Source organism: Phoxinus phoxinus (genome assembly GCF_949152265.1).
Source record: "Phoxinus phoxinus genome assembly, chromosome: 17".
NCBI classification, from domain to species: Eukaryota; Metazoa; Chordata; class Actinopteri; order Cypriniformes; family Leuciscidae; genus Phoxinus; species Phoxinus phoxinus.
Genome location: NC_136892.1, coordinates 12956957 through 12981893, shown reverse-complemented (window position 1 = coordinate 12981893; position 24937 = coordinate 12956957). Strand labels below are relative to the sequence as shown.

The following is a 24937-nucleotide window of genomic DNA, read 5'->3' as shown; positions in this document are numbered from 1 at the left end:
GAGGATGCGATTGCAAAACCGATGATCGTCGTGAGGGGAACAGTTGACTGGCCATCCCGAGAGAACACTCTACGGCTCGAAATCCTCAAGTTTAAGGAAAGAGAATTGTTCAACTCCTCACGACGACCTAGGTGGACGCAATTAAAGAACTCACAGACAGTGAGACTCACAAGACGGTGAGAGAAAATTTAAATTATTCACATGGTGGATAAGAAAATTATTTGCGTATTGAATATTTTTTCTAAAAGGGTCAGAGTTTTGGAATAAGCGTTTCCAAACAGGGTTTGAGAATAAGCCTAAAAGTAAGTTCTCAAATGCCATGTGTTAATTCTTCTCTAAAAGGGCCAGAGTTTTGAGAATAGGTCTGATAGAAAATTTCTCAAACACCAGACAAGGTGCTCGTTCGAAGGTTCGGACATTAGAGGAGGCACTTGTTTGGGAAAGACCTGCATCGACGGAGACAGGCAATTTTGAAAGTCCTAGATTGACGAATTTAGGCATGTCGTGGTGGCCACGCTGAGAGAAGAATTAACACAGTAAATATAGTGCGTGGTGACCACGCGGGGGAAAATATTTAAATACGCAAATATAAATACTGTTGATTAAGGAAAATTTATAGGTAAATATAAAGTAATAAAATAATAAATAAAAATACGCAAATATGGATTAATAAAATTAATTAATATAGGGAAATTGAACAAACAAAATTGTCTAAGTAAAAATGGGTAACGGAAATTCAAAAAAGAAGGATGGAGAACAGGTTGATTTCTCGAAGGGTTCATAAAAAATAATGGACAAAGCAATAGGAATTTGGTATCATGAATATGTGCCGTATTTAAAAGAGCAATATGGGTTCAATGGGGGTTTAAGCATGTCACATTTGACAAAAACAAAAGCAAAATTGGTCTACTCACGTTGTCAAGAAGAAAGACAAGACACATAGCAATCTTGAAAATGACGGATCTGACATTGTTTCTTCTTCTCCCTATTATGGCGATTTTTGTTTTGTTTTGTTTTTGTTTTTTTGTGAGAATAAGAGAGGAGGACAGGACGCATCCGGCTCATCTTCCAACTCCTCGCAATCCTAACCAGATTCCAGCAGCCGCAGAAGGATGGGATCACGCAGTTCCTAACGCACCACACAAAGAACCATGCCACCACTCTGCAGCCCTCCAGAAAATGAAGGTAAAGACTTTGTTCTGGGATGGATTGGACAGTGACATTTCAAAAGCAATTCAAAAGAGCTGTGTCGGATGGCAACTGGCCTCCACAGTAGAAATGAGACAACACGCAAGACATCATGAAAGTGCAGCGAAAAATCAACGCAGCCAAGCAAGACAAAGACCTCATGTTGGCCCTGGTGACAATGCAAGGTGTGTATATGGGCAACAACGACTCCACCCATCACCAACAGAACCAGAGAGACAATGGCAGAGGAAGAGGCAGAGGACGTGGTCGTGGTCGTGGAAAAGGACGAAACTGTCAACCATTTCAACAACAACGCAAAGAGCCCTATGATCCAGACAAATGTTTTCATTGTGGATGAAAAAGACATTGGCGTGATGAATGCCCACACGGCGAAGGCGGGAGTCAGGCGGATTGAAAGGAGGAGGAGGGGGTGAGCGACGGGGTTCCTGTCTCTCCAGCAGATGAGTATAATTTACCTTTATTTTCTGATTTCTGCTCTATGCAATGAAGACTTGCTTGCTAGGGTTTTCTATAAGACTCATATTTCTTTACCCTTGATAGAAATGACTGTTAATGACGTATCTTTACTATTTCTGCTTGACACGGGAGCTTCCAATTTGGTAATTAAAGCGACAAAGTTTGAAAAACCAGTTCCACTATCTGGGAAGACGACTTCTTCCAGAAGTGCAACTGGTCATGTGGTCATAGAACAATATTCGAAAACACTTGAGTGTTTAATTGAAGGGGAAAAATAGAATAAAAAATTAAGCATTGTTTTTTAATTACTAAGTTATGCCCAGTGAATTTAATGCGAAGGGATTTACTTTGTAAGTAGGGTGTTTTTGTTTACTGTGGTGATCAGGGCTTATCAGCTGACATGAGAATGACGCATGAAACTGAAAGCACAGAGGATTTTTCTCTGTTTGTATATGAATGGCAAATTTCTGACACATGTCTGACCACAAAGCGGCTCATGACAGAGTGTTGCCATCTTCTGAATCTATGAGAGACTCAGATTTACATTGCACTTCTCATGTAAGCACTGATCATGATGATGAATATGCGCAGCAATGATTTAATGTTGACATAGAAATTGGGACGACTGACTATGTGTATTGGACTGACCAATGATGTGTTTTGAATGTGAAATTGACTGACAAACAGACAGTGTTTTATGACATGGAAAATGCACTAGCCTCATATCGCTGGCCAAACCAGTGAAGGCTGAATGGCGTGACGCGGGTCCCTTCATGGCCAGGTGCCATGAACTGACCGACTGGGTCATAATAGATAAAAAAAAAAAAAGAATGATCTGCCAAAGTGAAAATACCGTTTGATTTAAACAGCCATGTCATGAAAGACTGAGAGTTTGAGAGCAGTCACAGTGTTGGATGAGGAAGTGAAACTAAACAGACTGAGTTTAACACAACTCCCTGTCATAACAGACGGGTTGGAGAGAGTTTCCAAAATGTTTATGGGCTACTGATAAAAAAATGATGTCTGATTGCAGATTGTGAGCCGATTCAAATAAAGACCAAATCCGACTATAGACCAAAAATAAAATGCAGTATCCACTAAAAAGGAAGTGGCAGTTTGTAAGTGCCAGGCTCATACTTCGGGTAGTGATGACGTTTCTAAGGAAAACAGGGTGTCAGAGTTTAGCAGCGAAGGCTGTAGCTCGACTTCCTGTTCAGATAACCATAGCAATACGGCTGAATGAGGAACTAGGTGACAGAAGCGATGCAACAACACGCTTCCGCCTATGATAATGGACAATGGGGCCCCAGAAACAAATGGAGATGTTTACTATTATGCAAAATAACTGATTTACCAAAGTTTTTTTTCCACAGTGGCAGCAGATTTTTGCAGCAGATGTTTGATTTGTGGGACTAACAATGTGGGGAAGGGTCAGGCAATGAGACAGGGGGGCATCCCAGGTCGCAGAGACCATTCTCAAATGTAATGCTCGATTATATTGAATTATCAAAATCTGACAAAAAGAAATACTGCGTAGTGGCAGTCGACATGTTTTCAGAATGGGTAGAAGCCATGCCAACAACAAAGGCAGATTAAAAAAGGAATGGCAAAACTATTCCTACAAGAAATTATCCCACCATGGGAATTTCAAATCCTGAAAAATTATTAAGTGGCAATGGTTCACATTTTGTAAACAGTGCAATTTCAGCAGTTGAAACATTCCTGGGTACATCCGGAAGCGGGAGGAACTAACTTACATGAGAATGAGAAAGAGGGGACGCGCACAGCTCTCATCATTTGAGATTCTGTTTGCTCGCCCACCTCAGATGGACTGGGAGGCACGAAATCCTCGAACATTGCCTGACACCACTATTTGTGAGCATGACATGTTGCAATATTGTGTTGAGCTGGATAAGGTGTTCTGTGATATCTCAAAACAGGTCCAGGCAGCAGTTCCAGAGCCAGCTGAGACGGCCCTGCACAGCTTCCGAGGAGAGTTCGTGTTGATAAAGGATCTGAGACGAAAGCATTGGAAGGCGAAAAGGTGACAGGGACCATTCCAGGTTTTGCTGACAACTCAAAATGCGGTGAAAGTCGAGAAGCATCAGCTCATGCGGCTAGCTGCAACGGAAGAAGAATCCCACTCAAAGCTAACGAGTGCCAAACAGAGATCAGACTAACCAGAGACGTGTCATCCCGTAGGTTACCAATTTGAAAACCACCGTCACTGGAGAGCAGACGAATCAATAGTAAGAGACGATTGTGCAATTTCAGGAGTGGTCAGAACTGTATCAAGGACTTTGTGGAACTTTAACGGCGTGGGCATTGAAATAACCTGTCTGATCATATCAACTAGACCTGCCCTGAGACCAAAAATACATCGAGAAACGGGACTGATATCGTCCAAACAAGAACATTTTCTCGCCTGACAAGGTTGTAATGTGTGGCAATAGGTCACTAAATCTTATCCTCTTAATTAGTGTGGCTGTAAGCCTAGCACGAGATGATAGCATATAGAGGTGAAAATGACAAAGGGAAAATGGGGTAAGACCATGTATTTTTGTAAGGATCCATGTCAAGGGCAATATGTGTACGGAGGTAATCAGAGTTTTTGGAATTAGAAGAAATCACTGAAAATTTAGGAGAATTAATAGGGTTAATTCCATGTACTATGTAGAAATTACTGAATGTGAAAATTCTATAGAAATCAAATCAATATCTTCAAAGAAAGTCAAAAGTCAGAACCCATCAGAACACAGCACTAGAGACTTTGACAATGTATGGGCAGTGAAACCGCAATTAGGCGACGTATGTTTATGTAAATTAGGGACCCAACAAGGGGCAATAATGGCTGGTAGAGCACACTGTAAAACCACGATAATCATGAATAATAACAAATGTATAACATCTAATGGTACAAATATCACATGTCCAGGTGACGACGATGACCTCGGAGAGAGAACAGCTTGAACAGTATGTGCACACCCTTCCTAAGAAATGGATGGGGTGCTGTTATCCAGGACTTTTAGATGTAGGAGGTTTATTTGAAAATATGCAAAATGTTAAGAACCTCTTGTTTTAATTTGACTGACGTCTATCGAAATGTATCAGACATAATAGAACACATGAAAATGGCCATAGCCACTCCAGATGAAATGTAATTTTCACTAGATAATTGGTTCTTGGGCCTGCAGGGGTGGACGAAATTGTTAATAAGTACCATTATGCCAATCGGATTTTCATTTTGATTTTTCTTTTAATGATTCCATGTTTAATGAATTGTATTTCTAGAATCACGGCTAAGGCAGTGACTGTAACAATGATGAGTATGAGAATGAGTCCAGGGGAATACACAACAGTGATAAGTAGAGCACCAGAGGACGAAGTTAAGGTGTTAGTGGCTGATGATGATGAGGATTATGAGAACAAGAGCGAACATGAGTTTGACTAGGAAATTAAGTAACCATGGGAAAATTTACCTGTTGTGAATTACTATGATTATGGAAGAGTAAATGTAAAAATGTGTGTATGTTCTTTGAATGAACATATGGGGGATTGTTATGGAAATTTTACATTTAGATATGTTTCTTTTACTTTTAGATGGGTACAACTTTTATTAACGATGAAGATTCATTTTTACTCATAAGCATTTAAAGGAATATAATCAAAAGCACATTATTAAAGATATAAAAACTAAGCTTTTTAGAAATGTTTAAGTTAGAACAAGATTGAAGGAACAAAATGTTCACTGTTCAAATGTTCATAGTTCACTGAAGACTGTGTGAAAATATGTGCGCAGCTTTGATCGAACTAAAGATAGACAAGATGTGTGAACAAGAGCAGCAGCAAACAACAGGAAACTTTTGCAGACATGACGTTGCTCAGACCAGTTAGAATTTGGGTTGGACATGAGATAATGAGCTAAGACATCTCCATTTAAGGTAACAAAGGATTTTTACTCAGGATATGTTGGGGGTATATAATCTTAGCAAAGGGGACTGGCCTTTGCCTTCTCATGTCAGATGCTCTCTGCGTGAGAATGCCATGGGCCTTCTCATACTTAGACACTGTCTGTATGTTGAACGCTTATTTCATGCATGAAATAAAATACTTTGTTTAATCTTTTGAGAATCGACTTTGTCTCCTTCATCCAGGTTTGAATATTGATAAATTTCCACAACACTGGAACCTGCAGTGGACAGGGGTGACTAAATCTATATCACTATATCAGTAACACTCAGGCCTGCTGGTGCTCTGAGAAACCAGCTGCCACTGAGGGCTTCTCATAAACTGATGCCCTAAGGCTTCAAAAGAGAACCAAGAACTGTAAAAAATTTACCTTTAATAGCCCATGCGGAGAGAACAGAATTTTGTGAGTTAAAGGGTTGATTCACCCAAAAGTTTGAATTCTGTCATTAATTACTCATGTCGTTCCAAACTCGTAAGATATTCATTCATCTTCGGGAATACGCTTGAAGATCTTTTTGATGAAATCTGAGAGCTTTCTATCCCTCCATTGACAGCTAAGCAATGCTTAAAAAAGTTCATAAAGAGATAAAACCTAATCCATATGAAACGAGCGGTTTAGTCCAAATTTTCTGAACAGATTCGATTGCTTTATTTGATGAACCGACTCGATTGCTTTATTTGATGAACCGACTCGATTGCATATTTGATGAACAGATTGAATTTAGTCTTTTATTCATATTTTTACTTTGGTCAGCTAACATAAACAGAAGCCCAACCGAACCCGCTTGACGCGCAAGAACAAACCTCATCAGTCCTTGCAGAAGCTCAAACATGCTGCGTAACACAAGAATGAACCTCACTGGATCTTGCTGAAGCTCAAATGTGCTGCGTAACACGAGAATGAACCTCATTGGATCTTGCTGAAGCTCAAATGTGCTGCGTAACACGAGAATGAACCTCATTGGATCTTGCTGAAGCTCAAATGTGCTGCGTAACACGAGAATGAACCTCATTGGATCTTGCAGAAGCTCAAACGTGCTGCGTAACACAAGAATGAACCTCATTGGATCTTGCTGAAGCTCAAACGTGCTGCGTAACAAGAATGAACCTCATTGGTTCTTGCTGAAGCTCAAGCATGCTGGGTAACACATGAATGAACCTCATTGGATCTTGCAGAAGCTCAAATGTGCTGCGTAACACAAGAATGAACCTCATTGGTTACTGCTGAAGCTCAAACGTGCTGCGTAACATGAGAATGATATTCATTGTATCTTGCTGAAGCTCAAACATGTTGCGTAACAAGAATGAACCTCATTGGATCCTGCTGAAGATCAAACATGCTGTGTAACACAAGAATGAACCTCATTGGTTCCTGCTGAAGCTCAAACGTGCTGCGTAACACAAGAATGAACCTCATTGGATCTTGCTGAAGCTCAAACATGCTGCGTAACAAGAATGAACCTCATTGGATCTTGCTGAAGCTCAAACATGCTGCGTAACAAGAATGAACCTCATTGGATCTTGCTGAAGCTCAAGCATGCTGGGTAACACATGAATGAACCTCATTGGATCTTGCAGAAGCTTAAATGTGCTGCGTAACACAAGAATGAACCTCATTGGTTACTGCTGAAGCTCAAACATGTTGCGTAACAAGAATGAACCACATTGGATCTTGCAGAAGCTCAAACATGCTGTGTAACACAAGAATGAACCTCATTGGTTCTTGCAGAAGCTTAAATGTGCTGCGTAACACGAGAATGAACCTCATTGGTTCTTACAGAAGCTCAAATGTGATGCATAACACAAGAGTTAACCTCATTGGTTCTCATATGTCAAGTGAACATGCTTGAACTTTCATTTATTACTACTGATGTGTGAGTTGATGAATGTTTATATCTATCTATAAATTACAGAAATGTCAGTCTGTCTGTGTGTCTGTCTGTGTGTCTGTCTGTTATTTGCATATCTCTCGAACCGTTAGTCCGATGGATTTCAAACTTGACAGGTGTATTATTACGGGCACGAGTAAGTGCAGTGCCAAGTTTGACGTTGTTTGGATTAGAAAAATATATTGTTAAATATATCGATAAAAGAAGCACTTAGAAGGTTGTGGTTTAAAAATAAACATTCTGACATAAACACTCTGTCAGCTAAAGTCAGCTTCACTGTTTACTTCTGAATATTTTATTCACGGGCCACGGCCATCATTTGTAGTAGCCTATTCACAAACTGTTTGCTCAAGCGTGGCGTTTTCTCAGAGTTCACTGTGTAGCCTGCTCCCTGAATTGTGTAGTTCAATTTTCCATATTTATTGTATGTCATTATGTCAATATCAGTATTTGCTTTCTACCATGCACAAATAAAAATGTCAATGAACTTTTGCTGTGTACATGAGCACTCAAACACACCAAATCAACAATTACTAAAAACACACACAAACTGATTTTGCACGGGCACTTTGCACTAGTATGAATAAAAGCCCAAATTCTATCTGTTCAATGAAGTGATCGCGTCTCATCAGAAAATTTGGACTAAACCAGTCAATTCATAATATGGATTCGTTTTTTGATATCTTTATTAACTTTTTAAAGCGTCAGTGTCAGTTCCGTTGCTGTCAACGGAGGGAGAGAAAGCTCTCAGATTTAATCAAAAAGATCTTCATTTGTGTGTTCCGAAGATTTCGGACATTTTTGGGTGAACTAACCCTTTAAGGCTTTAATGGAATAGAGGAAAGGTAATGAAAGAAAGCATCAATGTAGCAACTTTTTCCTTGTCATTCGCGCTTCAGAGTTCTGTTCGGATCTTGCGTCTTTGGCAGAATAACAAACGGTGTATTTAAAACGTTGAACTGAAGTTTAAAGGCCCGTTCACACCAATGACAGTAAATTTAAAACAACAGTCCACACAAGAACTAACATGATCAACACAGGTAGCTATGTTTTTATGATGAACGATAAAAACAATGACAGCTATCAGAATCCATTGTACTTCACAGTGCATATTTATAATAAACAGAACTTCATAGTCGTCCGTTGGACTGGACACTAACATATCGTTATCGTTCTTGCTATGAGCGGGCCTTAACTAGTCTCTGCAGCTTGTAGCCTATACGTTTTTTTATTCCACTGCTGTGCATCTCGTGTTTTTTAAAATGTGCCATTGGCTATTCAACTTTTGAGGATTTTGTTCATTTAAATTTAAGGTGATTTTAACAACATGTCATAACTATTGTAAATAAAAGGTTCCAACTTGTAAAATGCATTCACGTCCTCATAACTCTTGTAACCTGGGAATTTTCTGAGAGCTCCAACTGTACCACATCACCGCTGTACCACCTGACCGGTGCAGATTCATTTAGGCATTGATAATGTTGCTATAGAAACGCATAATTCCAGTCTGAGAATGTAAACAGCTTTAAGTTGAAAGTGACGTGTTGCAATCTCGAAATAACGGTAATTACGACATGGCGTGAGCACAGCATGTAGCTCTTGTTTCTCACACAAAGCTACTGTGTAAACCTAGTTTCAAAATATTTGTCAGTCATATGAACATTTATGGTCCTCTCACTATAAAATTTGTTTAAATGTGAACATCTGTTGCTTTTTTATACTGTTTTTAGGGTTATGAATTTAACGGACAGAAATGTTTTCTGTTATTTAAACGCCTGAAAGAAACCACCAGACTTTGATTACATTTGTACGACCATTTTCCCAGTCTGTGCAACTGTGAAATTGAAAAATTGTAATTTTATATGATGTGCTGCCATTTTCTTTTGCACATGGAAAACCACAAAAGCCATAAACTCCAGAGGCGGATTAAAACATGACTAATTTACTTGCAGGACCCGCTGGACAGCGCAGGGCAGCGCAGGGCAGGTCGCTTTCGACCACATGACCCAGTCCAATTTGAACAGAGCTGTGTGAAATGTGTTGTGAGCTTACATTGGAACCCCAAATGACTCTGTGCTTAAGGTGGTTGTTTTCATATTAATCTTGACATTCGCTGGTGTGGAAAAACACACTTAAGGACTAGCTACATTTTTTTTTAAAGTGTCCACATGTTACTATAGCCCATAAAATGCCATAATTTTACTGTAGCAACAACAATGGATTGTGGCGGAGACGTTGCACATTCATAGTAAATATCATTGTTAATATCTTCTATCTATAAATTACAGGAAAATCTGTCTGTCTGTCTCTGTGTGTGGGTCTGTTATTCGCATTTCTCTCGAACCATTAGTCCGATGAATTTCAAACTTGACAGGTGTCTTATTACGGGCACGAGTAAGTGCAGTGCCAAGTTTGACATTGTTTGGACTAGAAATGCAAAAGATATCGGTAAATATATCGGTAAAAGAAGCACACATTGAAGATGTTTAGATGATGTTTAGAAGGTTGTGGTTTAAAAATAAACTTTCTGACATTAACACTCTGTCAGCTAAACATTAAGTCAGCTACACTGTTTACTTCTGAATATTATATTTTATTCACGGCCATCATTTGTAGTAGCCTATTCACAAACTGTTTGCTCAAGCGTTCACTGTGTAGCCTGCTCACTGAATCGTGTAGTTCAATTTTCGATATTTATTGTATGTCAATATGTCAATATCAGTATTTGCTTTCTACCATGCACAAATAAAAAACAACTTTTGCTGTGTACATGAGCACTCAAACACACCAAATCAACAATTACTAAAAACACACAAAAACTGATTTTGCACGGGCACTTTGCACTAGTTTTATATAAAAGAAGTGAGGAAAAGTATTTTTTGTATTTATACTACAAATGTATTTTTATTATACCATATTACACAACATACTGTATCAGAACCATATTAGATGTCAGAAGAGATTTTTAAAACTGCGCATGCTTATTTCCCCTATTTTTCCATTAGATTACAATTAACGTCATCTAAAAAATAAGGTTATAGTAAATATTTAATAAGCAAATCTCAAACTATTTATCCATTTTTTCATGCTGTACAATATAATGTTGTGATGCCTAAACTTGAAGCACTTAAAATGAGTAATTTTATATATTTATTTAGGTTTGTTTGATTTATTTTTTTAATATATTAAGATAAAATAGCATAGAATTGTAATATTGGACATTTATTAGTCAACCATAAAATAATTATCGGTATATATGACCTAGAATTTTAATATTGGTGCATTTTTTAATAGATCAAATACAAAACAGAATCAAGGGCATTAAATCTGGACCCCATGTAGGAAATATGTTTGGTTATAATAATCACTAATTGCAAGACAAAAAAAATACTGCCTTTGTTTGGCTTGTTTAGCTTCTAACCCAAAACACCATTCTCGTATGGTTTTCTAGAGTCCTGGATAATATCCGAAGTTTGCTGAGGCTTTGACAGAATCCTAAGAACTGAGGTTACAGTGTCGCTGTAATGCCAGATTTTCCCCATTGACTCTTTCTTCATTCATCTTTCCATCTCTCAGTCGTTTAAAGCAATCACATGCAATTTTGCCAACAATTACAACTAAAATATACATAAACCATTTATCTGTATACTTATGTGATGTGGTTTAACTGTGAAGATAGTGAAGAGAAAGTAAGGAAAAAAGACGGACAAGTTGCTTTAACACCTGAACATCAAGAATAGATGTACGGTAAAGTAAACTTCGCATGAAATGAAAATAAACTGTGTTTTACTTCCAGAAAGGCGACACCCATTCTGGAAAAGGGCAAGAATCTCCTATTAATTAACCACATGATAATGATTATCCATATTCAGATTGCGTTTGTTTTACAGCATCACAAGGATTTCTGTCAATGCTTCTCTCACAAAACAGAACAAAAACATCAGACCGCACAGCTGTCCAATCCAGTGTCTTTGGCTGAGCCAGTGCAACCATAACCAGAGAAACAAGAGCATCACTCACAGGGCACAACAGTGCCTTTGTGTTTGTAATTACTGTATGTCTGATCAGACATGTACTGAGCGAGGCTCAATAAGACAGAGACACGGGTTAATTGAGGCTATTGAAACACATCAGATGAGACAGCGAGGGCTGTTTGATGTACTTGAAACATACATCTTGAGACAAAGTATCGCATAGTTACCTGATGGAAACCGGATTGAAATTTCCTTTGCTTTGCACTCTGCTGTCAATCAAATCAAGCAACATTACATGACCTTAGAATGTCATTAGCAATAATTGTCCCTAAATACATAGATTTCCTAATTTTCTGTAATTTGTGTATTAGATGGATTATAAAATATAGCGTATATGGGGGGGGGGCCCACACACTTTTTGTGAAATTATGGCCACACAAATTTGGGGTTTAATAACATATACTGTCGTAGAATTTAATGATCGCACTTTCATGGTAACCATATGAACAGCGTTGTATTTATGTCATTGAATGTGTAAAAGTATCAAATGAAAAACAGCATGAAAAAGCATTTTCCATTTGACACATGATCTTTAAAAACATGCCTCGCTATTGGGAAACTTTTTTTGTGGAAGAATGTGAAAATGTCCACAAATAAGTATTTGCACATTGTAAAAAGATTATATTAATGTTACAGTAAACAAAAACACAGGCAGATAACCAAAAAAAATATTAATAGAATCAGACTATTACAATTTACTGATGACTACCAGAATAATACAGATGGTGCACTAAAAAAGGGCACATAATCTTGCACACAAAGATAATGCAAAGATAATGCAATAAGGGGGGAAAAAATGTAAATAAAATATTATCAAATGTGATGCAAGTTTTTTTACTGTTTTTTTTTTTTTAATTTATGTAAAACTACATTTTTGTTTAATATAATTTGTCACTATATGGTGGTAATTCGTAATAGTTCCATAACATATATCCATAAATCTCAACTTCTACTCTGTTTGAAAATAATATTAAATCTATTTTTCTGTTAATATAATACCATGTTCCACATACCGTATAGAAACTTGCAGTTTTCACTGTAGCGTTTTTTTATATTAGTTTTCCAGTTAAATTGTTGTTATTTATTTAGTGCATACGTAGGCCTATTCTTAAATAAAATAAAAAATTAAAAAACAGTTATTTGATATCCTGTAAATGTATTAAGACTGTAAATACTCAATGACAGTGTCGGCGTGGACCATATGACCGATAAAAAAAAGGAAAAACATGATATTTCACTCCTCACTCGAGACAGAGCCGTAACCACATCACAACCGTGATAAATGAACATTTCAATGGATTCTCATAAACTTTTGAGAAGCTTCATTTTGGTAGCTTATGTCTCCAGATGATAGCTACAGTGGGCGTGAGCAGATACACCGCCGGAAACATGCACGTATCAAAATAATATGAAATAATAGCCTAATAATAATGTGATGAAAGCATTAGTCACATAAATTCATTAATTTCATTATAAACAGTCAATAAACTGAATACATTTAGCTTTCATTACAAATAGCCTAAATCATATTTACAAATAAATCACATGTGTAACAATGCCTGAACACTTAATGTTGGCTTTTATTCACTGATATCTCATAAATGTCCAGCTGTGTCAGTGAGTCAAAGAGCGCGTGCTGGTTCATCGACGACCGTCTGAGATGACATGCATTTCAACAGAAGGATCATTTCCTATCCGTCGCGGAGGCATTCGCACGAGAAGATGAATGAACTTACCTCGCGTTTCTTTTGCCATCCTGCCCCTCTATGTAAGCGTGTGTGGTAGTTTTGAGTCAATTCCTCTTTCTCAACCCGACAGTCTACGCATATTCTCGGGGACCTCTACCTGCTCGCACAGGTGACCTAACATTAGTTACCAGCTACACCGAATAAATGCCAATAAAGTGCAGTCCATTGTTCTAACCGGAGCGAAGGCTTCTATCAGTCTCCGATGTCAGAATTAAATCTCCAGAATCGCGCCAAAAGTGATACAGCTGAGAACTAGTATGACGCATCAATCGGAAAGTAGCCTATCCTGTCACACGAACGTATGTATCTCTGACGAGTGTGCACGAGCCTCGCACTGTGAGGAGCATCATGAATGATGCTGTCTGGGAAGGTATGTGCGTGTATGTTCACTGTGCATGTTATTAATAACACGGGGGAAGCAGTCCGCACGGATTCCTGGATGCTCATGCCAGTTAATTATTAATCACTTAAAGGCTTCGTAAGTTCCCTAAAATCTTCTCACGAAACCCCCAGCGTCTCATGCCAGCTGTGTGAAATCTAATTAGACTAACTGGGACATCAGGGAACACATTCGCATAGAATTGTTAAAATAATCTAATATACAATGTGCAAATTATGCCATGATTGTCAGGAGGGACCTTAACGTCAGTTAACCTAGCCTATCTAAATGTTAAACACTACATTTTTTGTCATAGACTTTATGAATCTATAATAAATAGGCCTATTGCATATGAGAAACACAAGCCAAACATTTGACATCATTGACTTCAAACCTGGCACAACATTTTTTTCAAGACTTTGAAACAACACTGATACAATTATGAAAACCCTTTCAGTTTTTATGTTGTTTATGTCTAATGTATTTTAATAGGCTATAGCCTATGCTTTAAGACAGCATGTGCCAATTCATATACGTCAACAGCATTGCTGAGTATTTTCTCCTTAAAACTACAGTGAGCCAAAAGACAGTCTCAAAAACGCAGTTTGAAATCGCTGGTGTTTCTGACGTCACAAACTACCTTGTAACCAATCCCGTATAACATATTCAAGCAAAAGGCTAATCATATTAATAGCCATTATGTGTCCAACGTTGTAGAGAGCGATACATAAAACTCATTACCATTCTTATATTAACTTGTACAAGCCTGTATGAGTGAGTGAAGGTGATTCAAGCTATTTCACTGGAAAAAAAACGTTTAAATATGCCATTTTGGTGATCAAAATTATTTTTAAGGGATACAATTATTGACTACAGGAGGGCTTAAGGTTTTCTCATACACATTTCATATTCGTCCATGTTCTTGTGTTTCTGAAGAACTAAGTGGCTCTTTTAGCACTATTTTACAGCACATAAATGTGACAACAAGAAATGCAAGAAAAAAAACTCCATGGCAACAGTTCCACAAATGCCTCTTGCAAGTGTGAAATACTGACATTAACAGGTCAGTTTTAGTGCTTTGGGGAAATACTCTGCATGTCTTTGGTCAAATGCAGGAAAAAAATCTAAAAAAAACCCAGCTAAGCATAAATATGAATAACAATTGGTGACTGTGTTCCTCAATAGGTCAAGAAGGCAGAGCAGTTACAACATGCCTGGTCAAGTATGATTGATGATGTAAAGTGCTACCTGAGCGTCTGTTTCGAACTCACAGAGCTGAGTAGTTTCTATTGGTGAGTTGCTTAAATCTATAATCTAATAATCCCATGTAATCTAACAGTATTTTCACTAAATCGAGTCCCTTAAAAGTCATGTGGGACATTGCATCCAGATCTAGGCCACATGCCGCCGGAACTTTTGTAATGTGTTTATCGATGAGCAATGAAAGCAACATTTTTTACTGCTGGGTTGCAGAATGGATTATAACTTTGTGCTTTGTTGTTGGGGTTATTTTTAGTGGGTAATTTTTTCATGCTGCCATTGTAAAAGTGGGTATCTGGGCCATCTTCCCTCCTGTGTAACAGCCCGTTTGAATGGGGAGATTTGGTTGAAAGAGGTTTAACAGCCAGCGGGTCAGATAATGGTGTTTCATCTGCTTTTGTGAGTCACCCAGGCTGAAATTTCACAAAATGAGTTTTTATCACAGAGTGACCAACCTTCAATTTTATTCATACTTCAATAGCCTCATTAATTCATCTGATCTGCTTTGCCACTCTCTGATTCGCCACCTTTTGTAACACGACTGTCTATTGACTCTCTATTGAGTTTATGTAAAGCCAAAACATACTGTATAATAACAGTCAGAAAATGTTAGACAAAATATGCAATAATAATAATCTTTTTTTTTTGCATACATCAGTCTTTTGCTGTAATTGACTGATTACAACATGAAACATATAATTTTTTTTTATTGCAATTATCTTTAAAACATTTCTGTTGACATTGTTTTGTTTTAATAAAAAAACTTTGTAGGGCCTATAACAAAATATATAAATATATAATTAAATATGATAATATAACTGCATTAATAATATAAGTGTATTCAGTAGACCTGTTTTATATAATAATGTACTATTTTCAGCAAATTATTCTATCATTAACAACATATGAAATATCAAGTCAGCATAAATTGTTTTAAAATTCAATTTTCGAAATATACAAACAACCATTTCTTGCTGTTATTTGATTTCCCAGCAAAATGTGCATCACGAAATGCAGACATTTTGGAAATTATATTAAAAGTCCTTCTACTTCCTGCAAAGAAAGAGCCACCATGGAGCAGAAGTTATGTAATAAATAGATTGTATAGAATGTTCAGGAAATTATTTGTCATGTTAGTGATGTCAAGGCTATCATATACTGTATGATACTTCTGGCTCAACTGATGTCGTGAGCTTGTGACGGGACTATCTGTTTGTAGTGGCACAAACATCCTATACTTCACCATTGGTTGCGAATAGAATCATGATTCTTGTCTTCCTCCCACACATCCATGCGAGAAGAGAGAAGTTGAGAGAGGCAATCGAGTTGCCTATAATGAAAAAAAACCCTCAAGAATGATATATTCTTTCTATGTATTCTTTACACTCTTAAAAGCAGGGCTAGTGTAAGAAGTGTGAGCCTCAGGATGTTACGGCGGTGGAGAGTTGCTTTCTTTCTCTCAACACACACTCTCGCTTGTTAATGGCTCAGAGAATATGCATAATCAATTAGATCATCCTGTTCCTTGTGGCAACAAGAATTTTAAATGATTAATTCCGGGACGACATAAACACATAAATGTCTACACACTCACACTGTCCTGAATTATTTGTAAAGGAAGTGTTGCCTATTTAAGCTCCAACATTTATATATCACATCAATCACGTGTACTACTTTAAAACTGAAAAGCTCTAGCTCAAACTACTGCTTGTTTGCAAGGTCAAATAGGCTACTTTTATATAGATGCAAATGCCTAAACATTTCTCATAAACAAAATATATCCTGTTTAATATATGACATTCATCAAATTTGATCTAACACAATCAGTCCAATATTGTCTGAAGACTGTGGGCAATTGAATGTATGAATCATCTCACTGTTGCAGGAGGTGTTGTGCCCCTCTCCATTGCCATAGTCTGTGGAAACATGAAGCCTGCAGCCTCCACACAGTGCCTTTTCATCAGCCTCATTTTCACACCCATGTTCGTTTCTCCATATACCACTTATCAGTGCCAATTTAGATAAATATTACATATCAACAGTGAATGGCTGCTGGAACAAATGTCCAACCTTCAGACAAGCAGCAGAACCCAATGAAACCTTTAAAAAAGCCACTGAAGACAAACTACTTTTGCAAGAAAACTATTATTTTTATCATTGTTCAGAGTTGTTATATAGGGAATACAACCCCGACGTCTTGATTCAGCCTGAAGGGGTTGTATTCGCTATAACAACCGCCTCGCTCTACATTATCCCGCCTATTACATGGCTACCTACCAAATAAATCAATAATTTGACACAAAATATTTATTTAAAGGGGGGGTACAATGGTGTTTCATGTATTCAGAGTTGTTTACAGTGTTAAAGAGATGGATTCTCATGCTAATAATGGCCAAAGTTTGAAAAGTTATTTTGAACGAATAACAGAGAATTTCTGTGCTGAAAATCATACTTCCGGATTGCAACACGTTTCGGCTGGTTTTTTTCTATCGTAGATCTAATGACGTAGACCAGAGTGGAACTCCTTATATGAGCATTGCTCTCGGAAAAGCGCGTTCACGCACACGTCGACCAGAGGAGAGAAAGACCGCGCTCATCGACATCATATATCTCTATATAATATCTATGCATCGACGCGCTACTACCGGAAATCATCATCAGCAGCGCTAAATAGGAATGGTTGATGTCAAGAATGTCTCCAAAAAAGTGTGTTTTGGGATGTGAGGGAAAGTTTACCTTGTTCAGCTTCCCAAAGAACCCAGTGTTACTGGAACAGTGGATGCAGTTTGTATTTCCGGGACAGCAAAGGAGTGTGGCAAGTGCGGTTTTGTGTTCTTGTCATTTCAGTGACGAATGTTTTATTAACAAGACCCAGGTCGTCGCTGGATTTGCAAACCAAATACTATATATATATAGTAATATGGCATACCGCACCACGATCGATAATAAGCAAACCTTCCCGGGCGCTCTCGCTTGACTCTATAGCTCCGCCCACGACCAGAATCAAGGACCTCGGCTTTTTCCGGTTAGAATCGGAAAGCTGTATTTTTATTTTATAAATATGATGAAACTAAAGACTTTTTGGAGATATGAAGGATGCACTATTACTCTATAGGTACTCAAGATTAACATGAGATTGACTGAAACTAAGTATTTTACCCCCCCTTTAAAAAGGAGTTGTAAAAACGATTGTATTGCTTCCGCTAAAGAACGCCGTGTCCATGGCAACGCTCTGTTTTTCATGGCAACGGTGTGTTATACTTAGCAGCGGTCTGTAATAGCGGTCAAGAAATAACAGACCACATTCTACATTAGAATTCAATCAAGCCATGTAATATTCTTGATAACACACCGTTGCCATGAAAAACAGAGCGTTGCCATGGACACGGTGGGTGTTCTTTAGCAGAAGCAATACAATCATTTTTAAATCAATAAACTCCTTTTTAAATCAATATTTTGTGTCAAATTATTGATTTATTTGGTAGGTAGCCATCTAATAAGCGGGATAATGTAGAGCGCGGCCCGCGCGGCGGTTGTTATAGTGAATCCGCTTCGCATCGGGGTCCCGATCAGCCTGTCGGGGTTGTATTCGCTATAACAACCGCCTCCATCTACATTATCCCTTACATATTTCCATGCAATCTTGCCTACTTGCCCCGCAAGTACTTGACTATATTTAAAGACAGCATGAAACGAAAGTTGCAATCATTTTTTCTTCTTTATTGTGATGTATATCCAATGTGAGCTCGTGTATTTTTACGTAAAGTGTAGCTCTACATTTAGTACATTTACTTACGTTTTCATACACACTGAAACATATAATAATGACGTATTGACAGCACTAAAACGTAAAATATCTACGTATTGACAGCACTAAAACGTGAATTATTTATGTACAAACAATTTTACCGACATTCAAATTGGTATGTATTCCTATTTATGAATATTCAAATCGTGGCATTAATGTTTTGGCTTTTGTTTTCGATTGTGATATCAATGATATGTTTAAAGTTGCATTTATTAAATGAAGTTTACTCCTCTACTTATAGGGGTGGTGGATTATGATTTAACTTTTATAACTTTAGTTAGTGTGTAATGTTGCTGTTTGAGCATAAACAACATCTGCAAAGTTACGACGCTCAAAGTTCAAAGCAGGATATATTTGTTTTTAAAGAAATCGTTTTTTTAAGGGCTACAACAAAAGGCTGGTAGGGACTACACGACATTCCTCCCGGGTTAGTGGCATCACCAACCCCAAAATTTACATAAACCCCACCTCCGGGAACACGATTTATAGATTATCATGACAGAATATGCTAATCAATGACTAGAATACAACTACACATAAGCTACATAAATTCATCAACTAACCATTCAGAACTGTCCTGTTGCATTCTACATATTGTCACTTCTTCTTGAGTCTCTCCATTATTGTCTGACTCCAGTTTGAACATAAACATTGACATTTTCAGTGCATGTCAGTGTGAGATTAAAAGGACACAAGCTGTTGTAGCTCCGCCCCCTGTGCTAGGAGCAGCAGCTCATTTGCATTTAAAGGAACAGTCACAAAAACGCTGTGTTTTTGCTCACCCTCAAAAAGTGACAATTTTAACATGCAATATAAAAATATCTGTGGGGTATTTTGAGCTAAAACTTCACATACACACTCTGGGGACATCAAAGACTTTTACCAATAATTGTTGGTATTATACCACCCCTTTAATAAGAAATAATACAATTTCGCTGTTCGTGACTTCTGCTGCAAACATAATGTTAAACAAGACTACACTTTAAAACCTTAACATGAATAACATTTCTTTAATCGTTTAACCATTTTGTAATATTTTGGTTTAAATGTTGCCGATACATATTATACGTTTCAGCACCTATCCAAACGTACAAAAAAGTATGTTTTGTGTCTTTGAAATTTACGTATTAATAGCTTATTAACAATGAGACCAGGCTGGTATATCCGTGTGAAATGGGTTCATATCCAAGAAAAATTAAGGACGGGACATGATTTTGTGAGTAACAGGTTGTCCCATCCAGTAAACGTCATCAGAGAAAAGAGATGTCACTATGTTGATTAAAGATTACAAGGGCACATGAATAATAATTAAAAAAAAGATGTGCATGGATAAATCATTTATAATAAATACTGAAATATTCCATAAAAAATTTCAATGGTCAATTTTGATTACGTTGACTTAACCAAATAAAATATATAAAAAGCATATAAAGCATCCATTTTTTTTCTGTCATCCTTTGGTTGCTACAGTATATGATCATGCTATCATTCGTTCAACTGCTATTAAACCACTCAAGCGTGATAAGATGCAAAAAAAAAGAACTTAAATCTGTAAGTGAATCTCTTGTCTGTGTGACAGACACACACATGACTTGTGCGCACAGAAAGCTGCTTCTAACAGCGCGCCGGCCGCATTGAGTTCTCTTTCACGCTTGAACGGACTAAAACTATGCCAATAATGTATGCTTATATATATGTGTATATTGATTACAAAATTTAACGAATTAATCACATTTTTCTGCAATCAGTCATGATTAATCGCACCTAACATTCAAGTTTTGAATATATTTTTATATTGTAATAATTTCACATTTAATCTCCAAATTGATCCTGTATACATATATGAAGTACATTTTAAATATTTGATATATCAGAAATATACAGAAATTGAATAAGGCTATCAAATAGCTATATTTCTGATTTGCAAGTTGGTTTAGGCATCTGCTCATTTATTAAATGTAAATGTGAGGTAAGCACATAAACCTGAAGGTCAAGTGTGTGGTTTTATACGAGAAACTCTTTTCAGGACTTACACACTTGTTTTACCTAACAAGCGCCTTAATGGTTCTAATCAGTCCCTTTGGTCCTCACTAAAAGGATGTGCTGACTGATGCAGGCCCTAAAAAATGGAAAGTTGAGTGACCTATTGTCAACAGATTTCGAGACAGCAAAACACTGCTGCTGGTGAATAGTGAGTAATTAAGAAAGATGAATGAGAAAGAGATAAGAGATAAAACCCTTGTCAATATCGGGTCGTGAAAGGGAGAAGATAAAAAGTCCCTGAGGGGTCTGTGAAGTGAATAGGGGTCGGGTCAGCATGTATGTAGGTACAATTAAACCTCAGCATACTGCGAGAGAATTGCCACAATGATGACATCGAAAGCTTCACGGCTCTCTCTCTCTCTCTCTTTGTCTCTCGCTCTGTTGCTATTTATAGACTCTCATCAGCACTGAATGGAAGGTAGGGTGGCTTCTTCCCTCCCAGTATTTTCTCTCCATGGCCACATATGAATAGTCTGTCACAATGTCCTTTTCTGCTCCTCACATTTTCTGTTACCTTGAAATTCAATTTTTAGAGGTCGAATGGCTGTCAGATGGCGTGGGTTGATGTAGTTAATGTGGGCTATAGTCAAACTATATCCTTAGGCAATCTTAACATGCATTACAATTTTCTCTTTACAGAAGAACATTACAATAATCATGTTTATTTAAGAAAAAAAACACTAAATTTTTATTCTGACAGAATTCTGATCCCCCTGGTCTAAACTGGGTAACAATTTAGAATAATGGTCCATTAATAAGCAAGGGATGCAGGGCAAATGAGTAGTAATAAATTAACACTTCAGCTAACTAATATGGAAATATTAGCTTAACTAATCAGTAATACGAGTATTATCAGTAATATCAAATTTAGGACTAAGATAGTTCCTTATTAGGTAATCATTAATTATGAGATTAGCCTTAATAACTACCGCAAAATACCGCAGACTTGAGCAATTAGGGATGCATTTCATGACCGTAAAAAACAAAACAAAAAGACAATTGCTGAGATTGCAATCTCAGACGTGTTATGTTGTGTTCAGTAATTCATTAGTAATACTTCATAGTTTTTCATAGTTACTTATAGTTCTTGATGATGCCAATCTATTTCAAGTAATTATTGATTTCCTAATGAGGACACCTTAGGACATCTTAGTCCTAAATTTGATATTACTTACTGATTATTTAATCTTGTTTCCACATTAATAGTAGTGTAAAAGGGATCCACTGGAGGCAAGTTGTAGAGAACCCAAGTGCAGTTTAGTCACACATAACTAGATCCAAGATCCAAGATCAAACATGAAACAAAAACATGGCATGGCACCTCAAAATGAAGACATGAACAAAGACTTACAAACAATGGTCTACTACAGGAAACCACACTTGACAAAGACACATGGAAAATATGAGGGCTTAAATACATAAAAGACTAATGACAAGAAAGGGACACCTGTGAACAATGAAACAATCAACCAATGACAACATGACACAGAAAAGGGAACACATGGCAGGATCACATGACTAACAGGGAAATCACATGACAAGACACAGAAACATGACAATAGGCTTGTTCAACTTGAACCGGCGCTGCACAGACCGATCGGTGAATGACATCAAAGTACCGCGAGAGCGAATCGACAATTTTTTAATTGCTCTCGCGGGACTTTGATGTCATAAACGAATCGGTCTGTGCAGCGCCGGTTCAAGTTGAACAAGCCTAATGACATGAAACCTGACCAAAACAAGACAAGATGTTACAAGTACTGTAGTAGCTGAAGTGTAGTACTACTCATTAGTCATGCAGGACTTCCTGCATAGTGAAGGACCATTATTCTAAAGTGTTATCAAAAACTGTTTCAACCTCTGATACATGAAACTCATTTTGTTGAATTAGTTTGTAGCGTGAGTTCATGCCAATCTTATTAGCCGAAGGCAGTCCGATGAGGTCACATGGAGCGCCCAAGCATACAAAAGGGTGCATGCATTACACATCATGAGCTTTTCTGTCCTCAGGAAGCCGCTTTGTTTATATGTGTGTGTGAAGATAAAAGCTCTGTTCTTGCTTGATTTTCTCTCGAGGGATAGAATCGAGTGTCTGAATGGAGTGCGTTTGGCTCCCAAATGAGTTGGATGCACTCATAGCGATGAATCTACAGTGGGGTTAGGGTTAGGAGTCTTTCAGTATAACTATTCTCGAGTGGAGGGGCTGTATGAGCAGTGATACGCGAGGTTGCCCCGGGTTGAGGAGTTGCTTGTGAGCTATCGCTCCCCTGACACTGCATCCACTTTAAAGGCTTCCACCTTGGGAGCTGAATTCACTCACTGTTATAGACGAAGGTTGGGCTGCCTGGCAGGAATGTCAATCTGTATGTATATGTCAATCTGAATGTGGACTATATCCATTCTCTCAACTGTCGCCCCCTCCCCAATCTATCAGATTGGGTATTAAAGCAGGGCAATGCTCCTTAGCAATATAAGGTTGAGCCTGAATAGGAAGTCTGTCGCCCTGCCCAGTTCATCGACTGGGAGTTGAAGTAGGGCTGAGCTCCCTAGCAGGGACTGAGGACAAGTAGAGCTTGACAATTAGATCGAGTATGGAAATGGAAACTTCTCCTCCCTCACTCCTCCTCACCAATTTGTTATATTGGGGTTTGAAGTAGGATTATGCTCCTTGTGAATGGGTTGATCCCCATCCCCAGGCTACTCGAAGGTTGGAACGGGGATTTAACAGAGCAGAATGGTGTATCACAGATATCGATCGCTGCTCTATTGCCTCTCCAGCTCCCTTTGGTACGCTACTCCCATAGGCTTGTGTTCAGGTCTGCTATAGATTAATTTCTGTGAGCAACTCCATATTTCATGGTAGAAGCCTGTACACGTATTATTATTTGTTTTACAATAATGACAGACTACATTAAAAGTGTTAAATAGTGTAATTATCAAACTAAGCATTTAACATTCTTGTGACCCAAAAGATTTGTTTACGCTCAAGCTTTAGTCATATAGAACAGTACTATAAATAGAGTTGAAACAGGCAGTGCAACTGAGCCTAAATTTTGTAATCAATTCCTCTATTGATCACTGTGCCTGCTTTCCATTGTTGATCCATTGGTCATTCACATGTAATGCGTTCCTATTTTCTCTGTCCCGGCATCCTAAAGGAAAATGAGAGTGTAAAAGCATGTGTAATGGACAGGACAGTACTACGTATGCATGTATAGATGGATTCGCCACAATTACAGTTTAGATGACACATAATTACCTTGTAATGAATCCCCCTTTCCCTCCTAATCAACAGCTGGGTCCTCATTCCACTTCATCAGGAAGCAGTGATCATCATATCCTCACATGCACACTGACACTTGATCACGGATGGGCAATCATTGCTCTCGTAGTCAGCTGTGTTTTATGTATATTAACCAGCAGGCTTTATGACCAAAGACACATAGTGTCCAGCACAAAAAAAGTACCATGACCTCAAATCAAAGTTTGTATGCAGAATAGTGAACACTGTTGATTGACTACACACCATGTTTCCAACTCAAAATACAGTACACTTGCAGCCTCTAGTGGCTTTATTCTGCAACTTAAAAAGCCTAGTTATTTCTCACCTTTATGAAAATAGACAAATAAATGTAATAACCTGAAGTACTACGATTGATATTTCCATACAAAAAATAACTAAGACACAAATTCGTAAGATGTCCTAAGATTACATAGTTAGGCCCCTAAATAATGCAACAGTTGCAGAGCCTTGCATCTGCTGTTTGGAGAAGCACAGGGAAAGAAGGACTAGACTGAATAAATGCAGAATGTCTGCATAAATAATACATGAAGACACAGAGAGCGTGCTTAACTTCTCACTGAGAGAATGCAGAATGTGCACTCGACAAAGAAACTTTCTGAGAAACTTCATGGCATGCGATTTTTGAAAGGAATGCAGCCGTTAAACATCTGGCTGAGAGAGAATGTGGTACAAGTATTCAAGTGGATTTGTGTCTGTCAGTTATATTTATCACATTATATTTTACTTGTTTTCTTAATATTTTTATATAGTTGTGCTATATTTATTCATTTCTTGACATATCTGAAAATCAAGAATAAATTTCCATTTTCTGTTGTTTAATGAATGAATGAAACCCTAG

General features: G+C 37.7%; 1 protein-coding gene across 4 annotated transcripts in view; it reads right to left on the bottom strand.

The window, feature by feature from the left end:
- Nucleotides 1-13610, bottom strand: part of plrdgb (PITP-less RdgB-like protein) — a 106079-nt gene extending 92469 nt beyond the window's left edge. For 2 of the 4 annotated variants that reach the window (XR_013794568.1, XM_079586072.1), the window contains exon 1: nucleotides 13294-13451. Coding sequence is in view for 3 of the 4 variants with exons in the window: in XM_079586072.1 (XP_079442198.1) it covers nucleotides 13294-13312 (19 nt within the window). In the remaining variant the exon portion in view is untranslated. Of the gene's footprint in view, nucleotides 1-13293 lie in introns of all 4 variants that reach the window. The other 2 variants (XM_079586071.1, XM_079586070.1) reach the window with 2 other exon arrangements.
- Nucleotides 13611-24937: the final 11327 nt, after the last annotated feature.